Source organism: Xenopus laevis, chromosome 2S, assembly GCF_017654675.1.
Source record: "Xenopus laevis strain J_2021 chromosome 2S, Xenopus_laevis_v10.1, whole genome shotgun sequence".
NCBI lineage: Eukaryota > Metazoa > Chordata > Amphibia > Anura > Pipidae > Xenopus > Xenopus laevis.
The window spans coordinates 130314252-130335136 of record NC_054374.1 but is presented as its reverse complement, the minus strand read 5'-3'; the positions used below and the strand labels follow the sequence as shown (position 1 = coordinate 130335136).

The window sequence follows — 20885 nt, the reverse complement described above, 5'->3', positions numbered from 1 at the left end:
AGGGAAGTCATGGCACGTGCTCTGTTGTATGTGCATTATTTTATTTATTTAACTTAGTCTTGCCTGCAGAGGCCACATGTCTCATATTTAATGTCTTGCCCTTCTTTTAGAGATATGAGTGTATTTTCAGCTGTAAGCCCCCTTCCAATCTATATCGCCCGTATTGCATCTCTGAAGTAACCTGTGTGGCTCAAGTGGCCAAGCTTGGTTACTGCCCTGCTGTCTCATCAAAGAACCGAACCTGAACCGCAAAACTTACAGTATGATCCATCTCATGCCCTGTCTCATGGCGTCTTTTCCTTTTTTCAGAGTGATAGCCTGCAATGGTCCGTAATTTTTTTTGGGTAACCGGGTTCCCTCCTCCATTTTCTAATATATGGAACATTGACTATACAGTGGGCTCATGTGTAGGGCAATATAACAACTTTATTTTATTTATTAAGGTTCCCTGGACTTGTGTAATGTATTTACTGCAACATATACGTCCATTCAACTTTATCATTTCCCACTGTATGCAAATTAGCCTGAGCAAAGAACTCTAATGAAGTTTCGCTAGGCATAATTGAATGATATTGCATCTTCGCTTTGATTGCTGAAGTAACAATAACGAAAATTCACCAGCGTTCTGTGCCCTGGACGCAACTTCGCATTTTAGTGAATTAGCGTTGTCCTGGCGAATTTACGCCTGGCGAAGTGTAGCGATGGGTGCAAATTTTCGCCGGTTAGGGAATTTGCCCGTATGTGTGATCATGTCTCCATGCTACAAGTAGGCCAGTGCTGGAGTTTGCAGTTACACAGCCAGAAGGTCCCATACATTATATGAACTGCTGTGTGACACCTACCAGCAAAATAATGCCATTCCCAGTACTACCCAACTGGCGCACACACACAGACAAGTATGGAAACTTTTTAACAGCAATATGAAGCTTCTATTTATCTCTATTTACCCTTAGGGTATAGGGTTTGGCACAGCAGTGTCTTTATATTCTGGGCCACAACTGCTGGAGCCGGTTAAACACATGTATTTATGCATTTCAGTAATGTATTAAATGCCTCTTAAGGGTCAAATGGGGATTCATTTAATATTGTTTATTAATTTCAGCGCAAAATAGACTTGAGCCCCAATCGGACAACGTTTGTGGTCACTTTGTCTTTGCAGCTGCATCAGTAACACAACGTAAAACACAGGTTGAAGTCTTTACTACACTGAATGAGAGTCTGGGAGGGTTTGTTATATCTGTGCTTGGCATTTTCTCTTTGCAAAATGGGACTCATTCTCCACATGGTTCTGTTTTGCATCTGAATGTTGCCAAGCCCCCCATTCTTATAAATAACCCCACCAGCTCTCACATCCTTCTATTTTATTTTTTATACATATATAAATAAAAAAAACAAAGAAAAACTGCATGGAAGCCATTTTTTTAACATTTGCTTTGTTTTACTTGAAACTGTTGGTATCTAAGGGGCAGATTTATCAAGGGTCAAATTTCGAAGTAATGTGTTTTTTTGAACTCCTATAACTTCGAATAAAAAAAGACCAACCGGAATCTATCAAAATAATCTAAGTTTTTTGCGGGTGAATAGGCCGTTTTCATTCGAATTCGAAGTAACATCGTATTCGATCGAATTCGGTTCAAAGTTTTTTTTCCCTGAAAATAAAAATTTCGATTTTTCAAAGTACACCAATTGACTCCAACTAGGTGGTTCCCCCATAGGATAAAACAGCAATTTGGTGGAAGTCAAATTTTTAAAGAGACAGTACATGATAAATTTTGATATTCAAATTTTAGAATTTTTTTCAAATTCGAATCGATTTTGTACTATTCCGTAGTCGAAGAACATAAAAAATAGCTTGAAATTTGAACTTTTTAATTTGAAAATTCACCTCGACCTTTGATAACTTTGCCCCTAAGTGTAAACCGTGTTTGTGGGAATGAAGGGGAAGTATATTTGTTGATTACAATACATAGTGGTTGGGCTTTTTGCCTATTGTTGTAATAACACAAAATCATCTTTTTTTGTTCTTTAATGAGCTGAACAAGGCAAACTGGGCAACAGATACTCCATGTTTAGTCCTTGCAAAGTTACATTCCCAGAGCACAGATAATCCCTCTGCATAATAGGACACCTGCTAACAAAACCGTCACAACAAAGGGTAACAGGAGTGGGGTTTTTATTTACTGGTAACCAGCCATATTCAAACAGATGTTTGTCGAATTTGGCTACCCATGCAATAGGCAAAATTCAAGATTGATCCAAACATTCCACTTTAGGGGGGTTATTTATTAAAGTCTGTATGCCAAAAACTAGAAAAATTCGAGGTTTTTCTTAGTAGTAAAAAATTTGGACTTTCCAGGGGAAATCCTGAAAAAAAATCTGGAAAAATCCGAAAAAAAATCATACAATTAGAATTTTCACTCTTTTACATTGTTTGTCCCCAATTAAATTGAGCTTTTTATTAATAATAAATAACTTCCAATTATAGATTCGTTTGGTTGGACTTTTTTTTTTTTTTAATTATTTGATAAATAAGGCCCTAGGTGTACAGGATTTCAGGAGCAACAGAGACAGACGGATGTCAGTTTGTAGGCCCAATATCTACATAGTAAGTAACGTTGAAAAAAGACACGTCCATCAAGTTAGAAATGCACCTTTAGCTGAGATACAAAGTCAAAAATATATTCTATATAATGATTTTACTTGTGTCACAGGAACAAAAAAATAAAGTATTGTGTAACCCTCTATAAAAATCAATGTGGAGTCTCATGGTCTGTAGCAAATCTTGGGGTGAAACAGAATCTCCACACATTTTACAAAACAAGGTTCATTTCACTGATCATCTGAAAAGGGAAACTAAAGCTATACCTTAAACTTGTCTACCAAATATGGGTATTGTAAACAATAACAATGGAGAATTTAGCTTGTTGGCTGGGAAATATTTAAACCCCTTCTTGTTGTTGATTACTCATTATGATTAAGGGCAGCTGTGCCTGAAACGCGTCAAGCCAGCAGTGTGTTTTAATATGGATTAAAGATTCCCAATTTTTAAACTGCAGTTCAGTGTCTAATGTGCGGAACTTCTTCACTTTCTCCTTTGTACTTTGCACAGTGTGGGAAGCTGAAAGATTCCTGCAGCCGACCGGATGATTTAAGCTGCCGAACTTTAACCCTCCACGGGCGATGAGTCTGAGCGGTTCCTTTTGAACTTTCTGTTCAATGTATACAACCATTTCATAGTACAGTGACTATGGTCAAACACTGCATGTTCTGCTTGTCTGAAGAGTTCTCCAGTTGAATGGATCTTGCCCGATTTTGCCACCCACCTGCAGGGCCTAATTGGTATGGTCCAGTCATTCTCTGCCCTTGTCCAACAGGATTTTTAAACCGGTGCAATTAATATCTGGCCAGCTGCAACAACAAGCTTAAAGGGATACTGTCATGGGAAAACGTTTTTTTTTTCAAAATGAATCAGTTAATAGTGCTGCTCCAGCAGAATTCTGCACTGAAATCCATTTTTCAAAAGAGCAAACAGAATTTTTTATATTCAATTTTGAAATCTGACATATTGTCAGTTTCCCAGCTGTCCCCAGTCATGTAACTTGTGCTCTGATAAATTTCAGTCACTCCTTACTGCTCTACTGCAAGTTGGAGTGATATCATCCCCTCCCTTCCCAACAGCCTAACAGCAGAACAATGGTAAGGTAACGATAACAGCTCCCTGGTAGATCTAAAAACAACACTCAATAGTAAAAGCCAAGTCCCACTGAGAGGGATTCAGTAACATTGAGTAGGAGAAATAACAACCTGAAAGTAGTTCCATCCTAAAGTGCAGGCACAAGTCACATGACTGGGGGCAGTTGGGAAACTAACAATATGTCTAGCCCCATGTCAGATTTCAAAATTTAATATAACAAAACCTGTTTGCTCTTTTGAAAAATCGATTTCAGTGCAGAATTCTGCTGCCTCCATTGGACGGTGGCTGTGCGGGTACAATATCATTATAATCTCCATTCTATCATTGATAACATTTCCCACACACACACGAGACTCCAGAGTTGTCGATATTTTTTTTTATTTAAAAACAAAAGGTATTTTTCAAATTGGAACTTCACAAAATCATTGCAAAAGAAAAACAAAAAAAAAAGTGAAGGATTTTATACAAGAAGCAGTGGATGGAAATTGTTAAACAAGAGGAACAAATAAAAACGAGAAGAAACATCTGTACAAATGGTTCAATGACATTGGTTCTATTTTACATTATTTCGTTTGGGACCAAGAAGTGAAAGAGCAACACATGGCAATTTATTTATTGATGGCAAATTCAAATTCATTTACTGTGTCACAATTAAGGGGGGGGGAGAGAAAAAGCCATATGTAACCCCGACATGCCAGAGAATCCCTGGCCCAATGGCATGTGGCGATGGATCGGAACCCCCGAGTAATGGCTAACAGTAAATGGATGATTTTGCAGTCAGCTGACAGTTTTGCTATGTGATGCTTTGAGGCTTTTAACATGTCAGGTCCAAGGCACCTCGTCCTTTCCAGCACACCAGATACAGGTCCAACGGGCAAGGTTCATTGCCTGGAGGCAGGAAAGGTATTTACAGCCCGGCATGACTGTAGCATTGAAACAGATATGTTTATAGAAACCAGACTATTTCTACTGGAAGACTTTCCTCTTTCCTGTACAGAAAAACCAATGACAGTTGCCGTCATTCTGGACCTCAGCCAGTTCCTTGTGACAGTGAGTAGGTTACATGTGTGCAGTGCTGAGGCTGCAGGGTTTCTATCCCAGCTCTGCTACTAGTGGGAACAGGTAAGAGTTAGTGGGCTGCTCAATCTGCACCAGCTCAGGCATACTGGGTGGTGGTGGCCAACTTAAAGGAGAAGGAAAGGCTTCAATTAAGTAAGCTTTATCAGAAATGTCCTTATATATACATCAGTAAGCTCTCAAAATAATGCTGCTCTGAGTCCTCTGTCAAAAGAAACACAGCATTTCTTTCCTTCTATTGTGTTCACATGGGCTTCTGTATCAGACTTCCTGTTTTCAGCTTAAACCTTCAGGTCTAAGGCTTGAGCATGCTCAGTTTGCTCCTATCCCCCTTCCCTTCTGTAATTTGAGCCCAGAGCTATAAGTGATCAGGGAGAGACTAAAGCAGGAAATGATGTCACAGCAAGCAAGCTAAACAAACAGAGAGCTTCTAGAGCTGTTTACTCAGGTATAGTAAAGCATTCTACAGAATAAATATAGTCTTGCACTATTGCGCTAATCCAGTGATCCCCAACCAGTAGCTCGTGAGCAACATGTTGCTCTCCAACCCCTTGGATGTTGCTCTCAGTGTCCTCAAACCAGGTGCTTATTTTTTAATTCCAGGCTTGGAAGTTGCTTTTAATTGCATAAAAACTAAGTATAGTGCCAAGCAGAGCCTCCTGTAGGCTGCCAGTCTAAATAGGTGCTACCAAATAGCCAATCACGGCCCTTATTTGGCACCCCAAGGAACTTTTTTATGCTTGTGTTGCTCCCCAAATCTTTTTACATTTGAATGTGGCTCACAGGTAAAAAAGGTTGGGGACCCCTGCGCTAATCTATTGGCAATAAACTGCCTCAGTAGCTTTCCTTCTCCTTTAACCAGTGCTGAATAGAAAAGAGCTGGGCAACACGTAGCAGAGTAGCCATTGGGCTTCCATGTAGATGATCCCAAGACTCTTGCCTGTCCCTACCCAAGGACCTAGTCCTGATGCCCATTCCCCACTAGAGGATGTGAGTTGTGCACGATTGAGCTGGAGCCTGTATCTACCAAAGCCTTCTGTCCTCCAGCGGCGACGGCTACACAAGGCAACACAACTAATGAACAACAGCAAAAAAACATTTCTTAATTACAATTTCTTAATTTCTACAATTAAAAAAAGTGTTTGTGTGATGTCAGCGTAAGGAAAGGGCAAGTAGTCTCCTCGCTTTCCTGTGTCGGAGCTCTTAGCGTATTGGCCTTTCTGCTCCAGCTTCTCTGCTTCACTTGACATCAGCTGTTGGTTCTCTCTACTATTCACAAGTTGCTCAGAACATTTTCACCCTCACGCTAATCTCGTTACAGTCTTTTTTTCTTCTTCTTTTTTTATGGGGGTTTTTTTTAGCAGCAACTGAATGGTTTGGAAGCCAAAAAGAAGCCTCTGTCCATGTGAGTGAATAAAGCTTTACATGTGACTTCTGGCCTCTTTAGCCACAAGCCCCTTTATGGTGTAGGACACGAGAGGAAGACTATTGCTTGAAAGGAGAATACATACTTGGAGGACAGGGTAGAAATCTGTACAAAAGAGACGAGTACATAAAGCACCAATTCATGCTGTGAAATATATACAAATGTAACTAACTTGGGAGCATCCTTTGCTGAAGGGATTTCTAGCAAAGGGTTTGGATATTCTCACTGGAGACATTTATTTCCAGAGTCGCAAATCCTCGTTGCTGGAAAATGCCATTTTTTAAAAATTCTGCTAATAGCAAATGGCCCTACAGAATTCCCTGCCCATAGCTGAGCTTGCAGATTCTCACATGCAAAACATTCCATATCCACATCCCTCCGTATTTCTCTACAGTAGGGCACAAACTGAAGGCTCAGATTTTGTCTTTTAACAGATTTATATGCCCCCCCCCCAGCATGCCCAAGATCCACACTCCATGCTTTGGGGTATATTTATTGAAGAGTGAAGTTAGACATTGCCTCCTCTCTCGATTAATTTCTATGGGGTTTTAAATGCGTATTTATCAATGGGTGAAAGTTCACCATTTGATAAAAATGCCTTTAAAAATCGCTTATAAATGAATGGAGGGAGGCAGTATTTCACTCTAGTGGACTGTGGGAGCATCCTTGGCTGAATAATATACCCCTTTGTATATTCAGAACTGGTTGGGGGGGGGTTACCTCCCCACAACAACTTCTATGGCAATCTGGGATAATACCCAAAACAAAGGAAAAAAAAGATGGCACTCCGGTGAAGGAAGGCAGGTTTATTGCAGAAACCTGCGAGATTCGTACGCGTTACAGGAATCAATTCCTTAATCATGAGCCTTATGATTAAGGGATTGATTCTCGAAACGCGTTAAGTGTACGAATCTCGCAGGTTACTGTAATAAACCCGCCTTCTTTCACCGGAGTGCAATCTTTCTTCCTTGGTCTTGAGTGAAAATGCAGTGGGACGCTGTGGACTGAGCACCTGGGAGGAAACCTAGAAGCAGTTACATGAGATTGTGAGCTTGGAGCGGGCCCCCTTTGGTCAAGTTTAGGAATCTAGGATAATAAACTCCTTCCATCATCAGAGGGCATTGCTTGTCACCCTGCATCCCTGCATAAATAAAAATGGCCAAAAATTAAAAAAGACAAGTAAAGTAGCAGCAGAAGAAACCTCTATGTTTGTCAGTCATTTCCTTAAACCTATAGCTAGTATGGGCATTCCCCATGTATGAAGAAGGACATAGTCTCATAGTCATACACAAGTCATTGAAATGGATGCTCATGGTATTACAGAACGTCTCTGCCAGTGACACCACTGCTGGAAATGTCTCAATTACTAAACATGACAATAATATCAGGGGTATTTCACTTGGGCAGGTTTGAAGATTTTCACCAATGAACATTGATGTAAAGGCTGGAGGCCTAGTAAGAAGATTAGTTGGGACCCAGGGCTGGACAGAAGGAGGTCTCCCTGGTGTGGGTGTAGAACGGAGTATCTCAGCATGAGGACTAGACCTACTGGGTGGAAACATCAAGTTCCAGTAAGAGATCATTGCCACACCAAAAATAAAATGCTTTTCAATCACAGACCGTGTGAAAGGAAACGTGCCACTTACTGTCACCAATATGTCATTCTTGAGGCTCTTGAGTCTTTACAGAGGTTTAAGTCATATTTTACAACCTATAAGGCAGATGAATGCAGCTTTCTAATGCCAACCTCTACTGAAACATGAGCACTGTCACTAGATATTAAAGGTCTTTGTAAGGAGCGAGCTACGTGACAGCACATGAGGTGGAGTGAGTGAGAGGGGAACCTACAAACCCACCATAGTCTGACAAACTAATCCCAGCACAAGCTCCTGCACTAAGGAGTGTCACATTCAGTAATAATCTGGGTCAGTAAATGGCACATGCTCAGATTTGGGGAGATTAGTCGCTCTGCGACTAATCTCCCTGAACTGCCGGCTAGAATGTAAATCGGCGGGGGGATGGCACTTGGAACGCTTCGTTTTCAGAAGTTGCCCAAAGTATCCTGGTGAGGCAACTTCGGAAAACTAAGCGATCCGAATGCCATCCCCCTGCCGATTTACATTCTAGCCAGTGGGAGGCAGTTTGGGGAGATTAGTCGCCCAGAAGTAGAGGAGATTTGTCGCCGGGCGACTAATCTCCCGAATCGGAGCGTGTCCAGACCCTTAACTGCAAGACAACAGTTTCCACTCCATCTGATGGAAGACAGACAGACAGCGACTCCACAGTATTCGCTAAACTTCAACTCCCAGCAGGTTAATTTAGTGCCAGAAAACCAAGTCATCTACAGATTAGTTTATTGCCACACAGCGCAGCTCCACAGCTTCTTGGAGTTTAAGTTCTGCAGGGTCCAATCATGTAAAACAATGTTTCCTGAGGTAGATCAGATTAAACACGAACCTGTATTTTCTGCGTCCATTCTGGAAGGCATGGGAGCCTGCACCCCCTTTCCCCAGTGCCAAATTGAAGCCACAATACAAGAGACGGAAGAGCATCTGTTTTAGAAATGACTGCAAAGCTTTGAGGAAAGGGTCTGGTGATGATGTGCAGTCTCCAAGCAAAAAAGGGCACCGAACCTCGACCAGTCACACAATTCCACAAAAATGAAAGTATTTTAATGTAATTAAAATATAATGTACTGTTTCCCTGCACTAATACAATTGGTGTGTTTGCTTTGGAAACACTACTATAGTTTATATAAACAAGCTGCTGTGTAGCCACGAGGGCAGCCATTCAATGCACAGGTTATACAGCAGATTCCAGATGCATTCTGTATAATACCACTGAATTCTATTACAGAGCTTATCTGTTATCTGCTGTGTATCCTGTGCCTCCACTTGAATGGCTGCCCCCATGGCTACACAGCAGCATATTTTTATTAACTATTGTATATTTTCAGGGTCATGGAAGATAGCTCATAGTACAAGTTGATCCAGGGACTAGTCTGATTTTGGAGTCAGGAAGAAATCTTTCCCCCTCTAAAGGCAAATTGGAGAGGCCTTGGGGTGGGCAATATCCTAAGTAATAGCAATGGGCGGTGGATCGCGGGACCGCATCAACGAATAGATGCGGCCTCGATCCGACGGGATTTTTTGTCCCATTCGATGGAGATCTGGCCGAAACTCAATCGGTGAAGCCCGTCGGGGGGCCCCATACAAGGGCCAATAAGCTGCCGACACGGTCTGTCGGCAGCTTATTTTGGCCATGTATGGCCACCTTTAGGCAGGTTATATATAGACTTAAAAGTTTGGACTTGATGGACATGTGTCTTTTTTCAGCCTAATTTACTATGTTACTATGTTCTCAAGCAAACACACACCTTTTACAAGTCCCACATGTGGTAGAACAGGGCATGATTGAAATGTCTTAATATTTATATTTACAGATCCACAAATAACTGTCCATCATGTTTTTTCCTTTGTACTTTTCATTCTTCACCTTACATCTACCAATCAATATGATCGACAAATCACCTCTTCTTCGGGCGACTAATTTCCCCCCGAACTGCCTTCCCGCCGGCTATAATGTAAATTCCCGGCGGGATGGCACTCTGACCTCTTTGTTTTCCAAAGTGGCCTGAACTTGCCAGAGGAAACTTCGGCGTCTTCAGAAAACGAAGTGATCCGAGTGCCATCCCGCTGGCGTTTTAGATTCTAGCCGGCAGGAAGGCAGTTCGGGGAGATTAGTCACCGAAGAAGAGGTGATTTGTCGCCGGGCGACTAAATCTCCCCGAATCTCCACGTGTGTCTCTGCCCTAAACCTCCACAAGAGACAAACATCAACAAATCAACATTTAGGGGCAGAATCTAATTTTATTTTTTCCACAATTCAAAATTTTTTTGCACCCAAACTCACACGTTGTATTTTCCAAAACTCTAATGTCTGGTGTTTATTAAGCAGAAAAATTTGATTGTAAAAATTTGCCATCTAAAAGCTGCCGACTAGGTCACATAGAAGTGGTTGCCCTAGGGAGGAACTACAGGGACGATTGTGCCGCGATCCGACGCGCTGTGCAAAAACGCAAGCCAAAATCTTCTGTGTAGTTCCTCCCTAGGCAATTCTCAAGTTTTTTGTTGATTTGGGTATTTATCTGAAAACTCAATTCAAGCGATTTGAGCTTTTTTGGGACAAGAACTCAATCATTCGTTCCCCTTCCCCCCCCCCCGTCGTTTTAATTTGAGTTTTTGACCTTCAGATTTTTTCATAAAACATTCGAAAGTTGAGTTTATCCGAGGTAGAAAAACCCTCACACAACTCACAAATTGATAAATATGCCCCTTAATCCATGAAATTCTCAAAACCAAAAGTGACTGTCCCAGGTATTTAAATCACAAATGGTTGGAACTTATCTACAGAAACCTACAGCATCTGAACTATATACTCTGGGCCCTTCCATAAGGCACTGGGGGATCAAACAAATGAACAAACACTAAATAGCTTATTCTGAAATAAATAATAATACCTTCCAAATAATCACACCTTTATCTCCCACGCAGAAGCAAGTCAATGTTAAAGTGGAAGAATGGATAAAAAAGCAACAGCTATTTCCCATGTGAAATCAACACACACATTCAGCTGAATAGGAGAAACATGACAAAGCTGGAAGTGGCAGTGCACTAGTAGCAGGGCAGTTGTGTGGGATGGTTGGGGCTACACCAAATGGTATCACTGGTTGTTTGTCTAACAAAGCCACTCAACTGCATTGGTACATACATTCCAACTGTCCTTACCTTGTAGGCTCCACATTGATAACCCAACAAGAGATTGACCTTTTGTATCAAACTGTTGCAAAAATGCAGCAACACTTGTATTTGTCTGCATGTATACATGTACTGTATATATAGTGTGTGTGTGTATAATAATGTTTATATTGCACATAAATGGCAGCTCCATAGCCTGCTGACTGCATTACTGGTCTCACCATTACAATGACTACATTAACTAAATGAACTGCATGCTCATCTAAACAATACTGTACAAAACGACAGCAAACACCCCATCTCTTCCCAAAAACATATTTGGGGATTAAACACCTAAGGGCAGAGACAGATGAGAAGATTCGGAGAGATTCAGTCGCTTCGGGACAACTAATCTCCCCAAACTGCCTTCCCGCCGGCTAGAATCGAAGTTGCCAGCGGGATGGCACTCGGAGCGCTTTGTTTTCCGAAGAAACCACACGAGGAAACTTTGGGCTACTTCGGAAACGAATCGCTCCGAGTGCCATCCTGCTGGCAATTTCGCTTCTAGCTGGTGGGAAGGCAGTTCGGGGAGATTAGTCGCCGGCGACTAATCTCCCCGAATCTCCACGTGTGGCTCTGCAGTAAGAATGGCCGAGTTATCTGAAATCTTTTCCTATATTACACTCTATAATATAAGTAGCTTATCTGCCCAGATTTGTGATACTGAAAATAAATACACAGACACAACTGGTCCCAATTGTGCTGATAGAATGTAACTGCATGAATGACATGCTCAGCCATATGAAAGCCCCCCAAAAAAGTGAGATATTTGATAATGGGCTACTGATACACAGCAACAATAGCGTTCTACGGGGCTAGGTTTAGCTACCCCCACCCCCATTCTTCAAAGCAGCATGGCACAGCTTATCGTCTGGAAAGAGCATTTGTAACATGCACTGTTATTGTTGGCCTGATTAGATTCAAATGATTTTGTTATACAGTTTATGGAAAACATAAGAAGCACATTTATCCAGGGTCGAATTCAATTTTTAAAACTCCCATAAACTCGAAATTCGAGCAATCTAAATTCATTATAAAAATCAAATTTTTTAGAATAGGATCGACCCGAAAACTCGAATCGGATTTGTATTTTAAATTTTTCTCTGGAAAAAACTTGAATGTCAGGAAGGCTGCAAACAACTCCAAATTGATCCCTGGTCGTCTCCCATTGACAAACAGCAATTTGGCAGGTTTTAGGTGGCGAATATTCGAATTTGAGTTCTTAAAGGGCGAGTATGAAAAAATCAAATCGAATTTTACCAATTTGACAGTTTTGGCCATAAAAATAATTCAACCCTTAGTGTTTTGTTATGGAACACCAGAAACTACCCTGTCATAGTCAGCACAGGGAATTACCTTTGCTAGCTGCATTGTCTATGGCAGGGTATTTTCTAGACCAGGGGTCCCCAACCTTTTTTACCCATGAGCTACACTCAAGTATAAAATAATGTTGGAGAGCAACACAAGCATGCAAAAAGTTCCCGGGGATTCCAAATAAGGGCTGTGATTGGTTATTGGTAGCACCTATGTGGACTTGCAGCCAACAGGAGGCTCTATTTGGCAGTATACATGTTTTTTATACAACTAAAGCTTTCATTTAAGCCAGGAATTCAAAAAGAAGCACCTGCTTGGAGGCCACTGGGAGTAACATCCAATGGGTCCAACAGACACATGTTGCTTACGAGCTACTGGTTGTGGATCACTGTTCTATACTATCATAGTCATGACAAAACACGGAGTAACAAATAGTACTGTGCGTCATTGCGCTAATAAAAATAAATGCCCCAGCTGCTCGACAACATAGGAATCTTCATTTCTCACTGGGGGTTACAGCTCTACACACTTCTTCTGGGAAGACTCCTCACATATAATATGCGGGCATGAAGCTGCATGTATGAATTACAAGCGACACTGCCAGGTTCTTACTAAGAGAATGTTATCAAGGGAATAAGTAGGATTAGCAGCAGACATGCATGGATGGGTTCAGCTAGTAATGGAAGGCTTGTGATCATGGGGTGTAATGAAGTAATGGAAGGCTTGTGATCATGGGGTGTCAGCACACACAACATCCAACCAAATCATGAAACAACACAAACACTTAGCACTAAGCTCTACATTACTTACTGTACATAAACCCTATTAGCATTACATTCCAGCCCATTCAGAGTGACATCTCCTCTCTAGAGTATGATGGAGGAAATATAATGCATTGCACTGGTGGGACACAGAGTGGGCTTAGAATTTCAGTCTTTATGGCTTATTTCTTTGGTAACATCTTTTAAACAAACACACACGAGATTTTCTACATAACCATGCCATACCCTATCCGCTGGAAGATCAGCTGGGTTGTAACCTAAAGGGTTGTGATTCTACAATCTCCTTCCAGAACTGTGAATTGTTGAGACACTGCCTTATATGTATATACAGACAGAAGAGACTAGAGAAATTGTTTCTCATACCAAACTTGCAGAACCAAATAACATGCCAACTGGGTTCAGTTTTACTCTGGTTGCCTTGACTCTGTTTCCTGGATTCAAAATCCATTATACGCCTCTAGACCACTGGTCCCCAATCTTTTTCCCCCCATGAGCCACATTCAATTGTAAAAAGAGTTGGAGAAAAACACAAGCATGAAAAAAATTCCCAGGGAGTGCCACATTAGGTCTGTGATTGCCTATTTGGTAGCCCCGATGTGGACTAGCAGTCTACAGGAGTCTCTGTTTGGCAGTACATTTAGTTTTTATGCAACCAAAACTTGCCTCCACTGGTTTGGAATCACTGCTCTAGACGTTCCACTTTATATTCTGCACAACTGACTGCAGTATCAAAGCTCATGTCCACTCTAAATTAAATGGCTAATGTCTCTTGCAACAGGTATCCATTAAACATGGAATGACAGCTAGAACACAGTTATTTACGCACCTACAAACAGCCACTTTATACATTCGTGCAAAAGCCATTCGTGCAACAGTCTGGTGATCCAGCAAATAAGTGCTTGCTTTAACATTTCCCCAACTTGTGTAGCGTATGTTCAGCCAGTGAGTCTTACTGGAGACTTTACTACGTACCCCAGAGCCATGCTTTTTGTCATCAAGTGAAGTCTTACAGGCGAATTAAAGACTCAGGAAAGAAATGTTGCACCTTATATCTTCAGCTTCTATACAGGTCACATCCACCTCAGCAGTGAAACTCTGCGTCTCCAAACATTCCCCCAGTAGCGCCCCATCTTCTTTTCTATTGATTCACTGCACTATCTCTGGGCTGTTGTCAGTTTGGAACTGACAATATACAGTAGATCCATAATGTAAAACTCATAATACATGCTTGATTAATTTATTTAGTTACCTGGGAACTATTGGCATATCTGGTAGATACTGGGCCCCATATCCCCCTAATCAGTTTAGGGCCCCTTACACTTTGGGAATAAAACATGTATTATAACTGCTCATTATTCAATGACCAACTGTACCTCCTTACACCCACCTCCAGCACTTGCATGGTCCACTCCTCTTACAGTCACACTTCTGCTGGCAGCACAGAAACGAGTGCATTGTGCATCACAATTGATTCATATTCAAGATGATTTGAGACAACCCCAGCTTCTTATCATCAGCCCAGAGCCCACTGAGCATGTGCAGTGTCGTTGACACTCAAGAGAGCCTAACAGGATCAGTATTGTCAACTTAAGGGCAAAGACACATGTAGTGACTTGTCATCGGGACTTTTAAGAAAAGAAAACACTCCGGCTTGCCAGCCATAGGTTAATAGTTTAAAGGGGAAGTACACCTGAATGAACATTTTCCAACATCGCATGCTCTCACAATATATAAACCTACTGCACTATTTTGGGTTTCTGTTTTCTCTATCACCATAGGTGCTGATCTATATACACTTTGGATTCAGCTGAGAGACTGTGGGAAGATCGGCAAGAGAGAGTAAACTTTAAGGACGGACTTTCTCTTAAGCTATAGGTTAATGCACAAGTTGCCACCAGAATGAATCATGGGATGCTTCCAATATGGCGATTAGTGGCCGCAATTCATTTCAAATGTCGCCAAAGGTTTCCTTAATTATTCTGCACTTATACCATTAAGCTCCAAGAATGTACACCAGAAATAATCGCAGGGCCAATTATTTAGCCCAAACATTAATAGAGACAATGAAATATGGCTGCTTATTGCAAGAATAAAGAAGGACAAAGCAGTTCTAGCTAAAACAAGACAAATTTCCTTCACATTGCTGCACAAAGACCAATTGGTTTCAATGCATGGTGCATAATAACCAAACTAAAAAGGGTAGAAGCAAAAAGTATTTTTGGAAGAAATCAATACAGATTTCACTTTTCTCCTACTTTGATAAATATGACCAAAGAGAGGTGCTGCCAATTTTTTTTTATTATTAAATAAAACCAGTTCTCATATTGCTGCTCCTTAATACCTGCCCCCAAGTAAATGTTCCTGAGCTTCAAAGCCCAGCAGCTGCTCATCTATGGTCTATCTAGAGAGACCCTGTTGGATGATGCCCTTGAGTTTGTTTGTACTGATTCCAGCAGGAGGAAAGCTATGACTAGTCATGAGGATTACTGCTGCATGTATCTGCTTACCATAGAGCTAGCTCTAAAAAAAGACAGATGGCTTCTAATTTGAAGAGGAATCTATCCATTGCTCTTTTAATGTCAACCTGGATATAGAAGATATATCCAATCTTTCCACTCACAAGCACATAGTGTTAGTTAAAAGGAACTGCCAATGACAAATATTAAAAAAAATTTATATATAACATATGGAAAAACATCCCATGTACACTTCTATAGGCCCTTTATGGTTTCATTCTACTGTGTCTTAAAATATTAACTTCAAAATCCAGAGGCTCAATGACGGTCATTTACATTTAAAAACCCCAGCCTCCCTTACATGATGCCTGTATAAAGTATCCAATTATGTAAAAAAAAAAAAAAAAAAGAGCATCAGCTCAGCACTAGATGTGACCTACTTATTTACACACACCAAGAAATGCCAGTTTTTGGGCAGCTACATTTACTTCTAAACATAGAAATTTTGGAAGAAATAGTATGAGACACCTGCTAAACCTCTGCAACTGACGTGCTGGACAGTGAGACTGCAAGCAAAGGGTCACTGCAGGATAAATCTATGTATGACACTACTTTCTGCATCACTACATATTTACAGCTGCCAGCAAAGGTCCCTTTAGCCTCAGAAAGCAGGAATTCTGGGAAAAGCGGGAGATTCCTAGGTGTAAATGCACAATACCATGAAAAGCTACATGAAAAACGGATTATGCTCTGTATTGCTACCAGCGAGCTACCCTGGGATAGCTCTGTGTGTAATGAAGGCAGCACCCACCCAATAAGCAGGAAGACAAACACCCAATCAAGGCAATGTAGACATTTTCATAAAGCAGCACGAGACAAAGGGTCCCCCTAATGCCAGAGCATGGCTGGGCCCAATGTATAAATATTAGTGAGAAGCTATGGTATTATAGAGTGGCTACACAATGGGACTACTTTATGAACTGAGAGCTGAAGTTGTTACCAGACTTGTGATTAGCCAGGATTGTGTTCCTTCATTCGTCTGCGGTGTTAAGAGTTGTATATTTATATATATCTATATATATGCGAGCTGGGCCCCAGAATGTTACCGATTTATTCTCTAAGCTTTGTTCAATATCTGTGATAAAAAGCAAATCACTACTTGGTGGCACTATATAAATAATGATTTCAAGTATTAATCTTTCTCTAAGGGACCGATGATTGCTTGTGCTTTTTGGCACTCGCGCTGGGTTTTGGGGTGAAAAACTTAAGCAATTTTCATAATTGTACCTGAACGGGCTTTTGGAAGGAAGAAAACTTTTAAATAGCTTTTAAATAGGCCCTTATAATTGAATAAGATCTATTTAGATGGTGCCAGTGAAGTAGTAACATAGCCAAAGTTTGTCCTGATCCAGTAAGCAAGAGTTTATTTCTAGGGACCTAGATTATGATTAGCAGTTCAGACACAGCCCTGTTCTTACTAGTGCTTGGGCAAGTGGAAAGGACAGGGCAACGAAGTACATGTGTGTCTAAATGATGATGCACAGTTATGGGGAGGGATAGGGGACACATATATGGGTGACATCTCATGAATACAAAGGTATCCAACACAGGCAGCCCTGTGTTCAAGCAGGGAAGCATAGGTCCGTCTCCATTCTGGAGTGCAAAGGCATGTACCTGTAGTCACAAGGCATGAAACAAAGTGCACTTTATCCCCTGCAACACAGCTTATAAATTACTTTTCTAGTCTCCAATTATGGGTCCTGGCCCTTAGGCTAACAATCACTACAATAACCAATCACCAGTTCTTTTTATTCAGTTGCAATAATGAAAGCAGACACTGATTGGTTCCTGTAAGTTGCTGGACTGAGGCAAACTTTGTCTGTGTTACAATATAACCCCCACCACCACCACCATGCCTGCAAAAGCCAGGCAGACTTTTTGCATCCTTTCCACGTATACCAAATAATGATTTTGCTAAGTATACACCCAGGGCTGGATGACAATCACTAAAGAAAACATAAAGCAAACAGGTGTAAAGCTGGAACAACTTCATTCAATTCTTACAGCTTCCCTGCACCTTTTGTTTTCCTCCCGAAGCCACTATAACTATGTTATGTATCATTCCAAACCAAGCTGATCCAAGTACTGTATCCTGTTGAAATGAACAGTGCTGGCTGCACATCTCACCATATTAAGTAGGGGCTTGTGGCATAAGCTCTCCTGTTTCTTTCACCTTCCGTCCCACTAGTTCAACAGCTGTCACATGGCATCCATTTTTGGCCTGCTTTGAAGTGGCTTCCCTTCAGATAAGGTAGGCAATCCACGAGAGGGACTGTAACAACTCCAAACTCACAAACCAAATACTTATAAACCCCCTTTTCAAAAACATCTTTTGCATATAACTTCTTTTCTTTTAAAAAAAAAAAAAGAAAGAAAAATAATAATAAACAAAAAAACAAGTTCCAAATAGTCCACAAAAGTATGATGTGAAAAAATGGTGTCAGGCAGCAAAATTGCAACTTCCCCTTTGCAGTTTCTGTTTTGCAAATGATCCATCGTCTTGTGTCCTGTTACTGCGCTTTTCACGTATGAAACGCATTTAAATTAAGAAGAAAAAAAATATTCTACGGTAAAAAAATGACAAAAAAAATCCTCTTATTAAAATAGAATTTTGTTTTTGTTTGTTTTGTTTTTTGTTTTTTTTTTGCATTTTTTTTTAACTTTTTGTCTTTCAGTCAAGATTTGTAAGTCTGTTCCGGTTCCGTATGATTTATTAAGTTTCTTTTTTTTTTATAGCTGCTTTGGTTCCTTGGAAGTTTTAAGTTTATTGCAGTAAAAATGCTTCTTTGCAAAAGAAAGAAAGAAAAAATAAATTGGGTTTTTTAAATCACCCTTCCCTCCCCTTGTTTTTTTTTTGCCATTTTCCCGAGGTTCAGCACAGCTGCATATTCAGCCCTGCAAAGTTCATCTTGTCACTTCCAGCGCTGACAGAGTTTCTCACTCAAACCTGAGAAGACAAAATGATAATGTCAGTAGATAAAAATATATATAGCAATTAGATTGTTGAATAGGCTTAGGTCAGCACCTTATTGACATTTGTCCAATGAGATACTTTCCACCCTAGCTTTTACGGTGGCTCAGCTTGTAGTTTGAGCCTTTTGATTGAGTGAACACTGTCCATTAGCTGCACCCTTCCTTATCAGTAGGGATCCAGGACAGCAAGGCAAGTAAACTAATTTTTAACACAATTGTTATTCAGTCTGACACCCCCTTGTATGCCTTTGGACTTCCCAAGTGCTAATTATAGTAGTTATAGTAATAATTAGAGCATAAATTATGCTCTAAAACTCTATATTTGATAGAATATTAGCAGGCATTAGGGAGGTACTCCACAGGCAATTTCGGAGCAAAAACGCAGGCGTCAAGTCGAATGCGACGGAAATAACGTAAGAGATAGAAATGTCAGATGAAGTCGCAGCGTCCATCCGATGTGACACGACTGTCGGATGCATTTGCAGCGTGCAGCGTCTGTTGCTTACCTTATGTCCGTTGCATCCGACTTGATGCCTGCGTTTTTGCGCAGTGCATCGGATTGCGCCTAAATCGCCCGTGGAATTCCTCCCTTATATAGTGAATAACATACCCCTATTGTAAAATATGAGGATATTATAAGTCCCCGAGGAGCTTTTATACAGGTCATGGAACTTTGAGGTTGCTTCTAATATCCTCATATTTTCCAACAAGGGGTACTTTATTACAACACTCAAGTTTTAGTAACATCACTAAGAGCGGTTTATAAGGATATAATTTACAGGATGTTCATGGCTTTTGTGTATTAGAAAATTATATATTATATTAGAAGGGAATTATACAAATTTTAAATATAGCTGTTGTGCACTCAAAAACTGTATTGCTTGCATATAAACACTTTCTGAATACAACTTTTCAAGCCCAAACGATACCATTATAATTCTCTTCATTATATACTATATCTCACTTTATAGTAAAGGGACAAGACCTTTATTATTATTTGCATCTGCTAAACACAAGAGGAAAGTGTTACTTCTATAACGGTTACATGGCTTCCGCGAGCTTCTATAAAAAGGGGTTTATAATTCTGCTTTAACATTTTGTCTTGTACAAACATTCATCACTGTCTGCCCTTTAACTTCACTACATCTTCGCAAAGTAAATGTTAGTGGCACAGGTGCACTTACCCTCAGGTACTGTTTTCACTGGTACGAATACGTGGCATGTTCTGTGGTAGATTCCACGGCAACTTGTTGAGGCTGCCCGCTGCTCTCCTGAGCAAAATAAATCATTAGTTGGTCTGAGACAAAGTGATCATTAAATAAGCCTCCCCCCACCAACAACGCTTCTAACATTTGATTTTATACTACTACTACAAATGAAAGGAAATTAATAGCTTAATAGACTATAACAAAGTTTTTGGGTTTTTTTTTTTAATTGAGGCAAGGGAAGCTCTTTATATTCATTAATTCCCCTTCAGATATTGGGAAGTGGAACTCCCTTGGATATTACCTTTTATTTGGTTATTATTTTTGAAATATTGTTTGTCATTGAAATCCCTGCTCCATTTCCTTCAACATAATCTGCAGCAATAATATATATTCTTAAAAACACTGACCGTGACCTAATACCACCTGACATAAAGGAAGAATTTTGGCCCTGTCTGCAGCCTGCTCATGTACATCAGGCAGCGAATATGAACTATTAACGGAGCATCCTCACAAATACAGGAACTTGTTTATTTGAGAGTACAAACACACTGCATTCTATATCTGTGATTCCTCATAATCCGCAAGCAATCTCACCTCTATGGAGACAGTGGAAGGCACGGACTGGTACTGGGGGATGTAAGGCCCCTGCATAGCGGCTGCAGCTGCCATATACTTTAAAGAGGAAAGGCATTAAAGAACAATCAGATCATTGTGTAATAGAATAGATCAACAGTTATGCTCATTCATAGATACATATTTAACATTTTTCATGTACCAGTGTTACAATGCATGCATTGTGCAGCACTATCTTAGAAAGGAAGTTTTCTATGATATAGCGGTTTTGTGTTATAGCATACAGTACTGTGTATTAATGAGTTGGTATTTACACACATGATGCGGAGTCCAAATAGGCACTGGTTTTACCCCTGTTGCAATGTGCAAGGTTTATAGAAGTAACGCAGGCCCTCTGAACTTTGTTCACAATTCTATATAGTTAGAAGTCCCAAAACAGCATCATATCTGCCAAAGCAATTGGATTGTGCAAGACTTTCTTTATTAGGGGATGCAGGTCATGGGGTCATTAACAACCTACTGCAAA

The 20885-nt window shown here is 40.5% G+C and overlaps 1 protein-coding gene across 9 annotated transcripts in view; it reads right to left on the bottom strand.

Moving 5' to 3' along the window:
* Nucleotides 1-17335: 17335 nt before the first annotated feature.
* The window catches only part of rbms2.S (RNA binding motif single stranded interacting protein 2 S homeolog), a 71837-nt gene continuing 68287 nt past the window's right edge, over nt 17336-20885 (bottom strand). For 7 of the 9 annotated variants that reach the window (XM_018250045.2, XM_018250046.2, XM_018250040.2 and 4 more), the window contains 3 exons: nt 20381-20458; nt 19763-19849; nt 17336-18552 (listed from right to left, as the gene is read on the bottom strand). In XM_018250045.2, the coding sequence (XP_018105534.1) occupies nt 19778-19849; nt 20381-20458 (150 nt within the window). In that variant the 3' untranslated portion in view covers nt 17336-18552; nt 19763-19777. The remainder of the gene's footprint in view (nt 18553-19762; nt 19850-20380; nt 20459-20885) is intronic. The other 2 variants (XM_018250044.2, XM_018250048.2) reach the window with 1 other exon arrangement.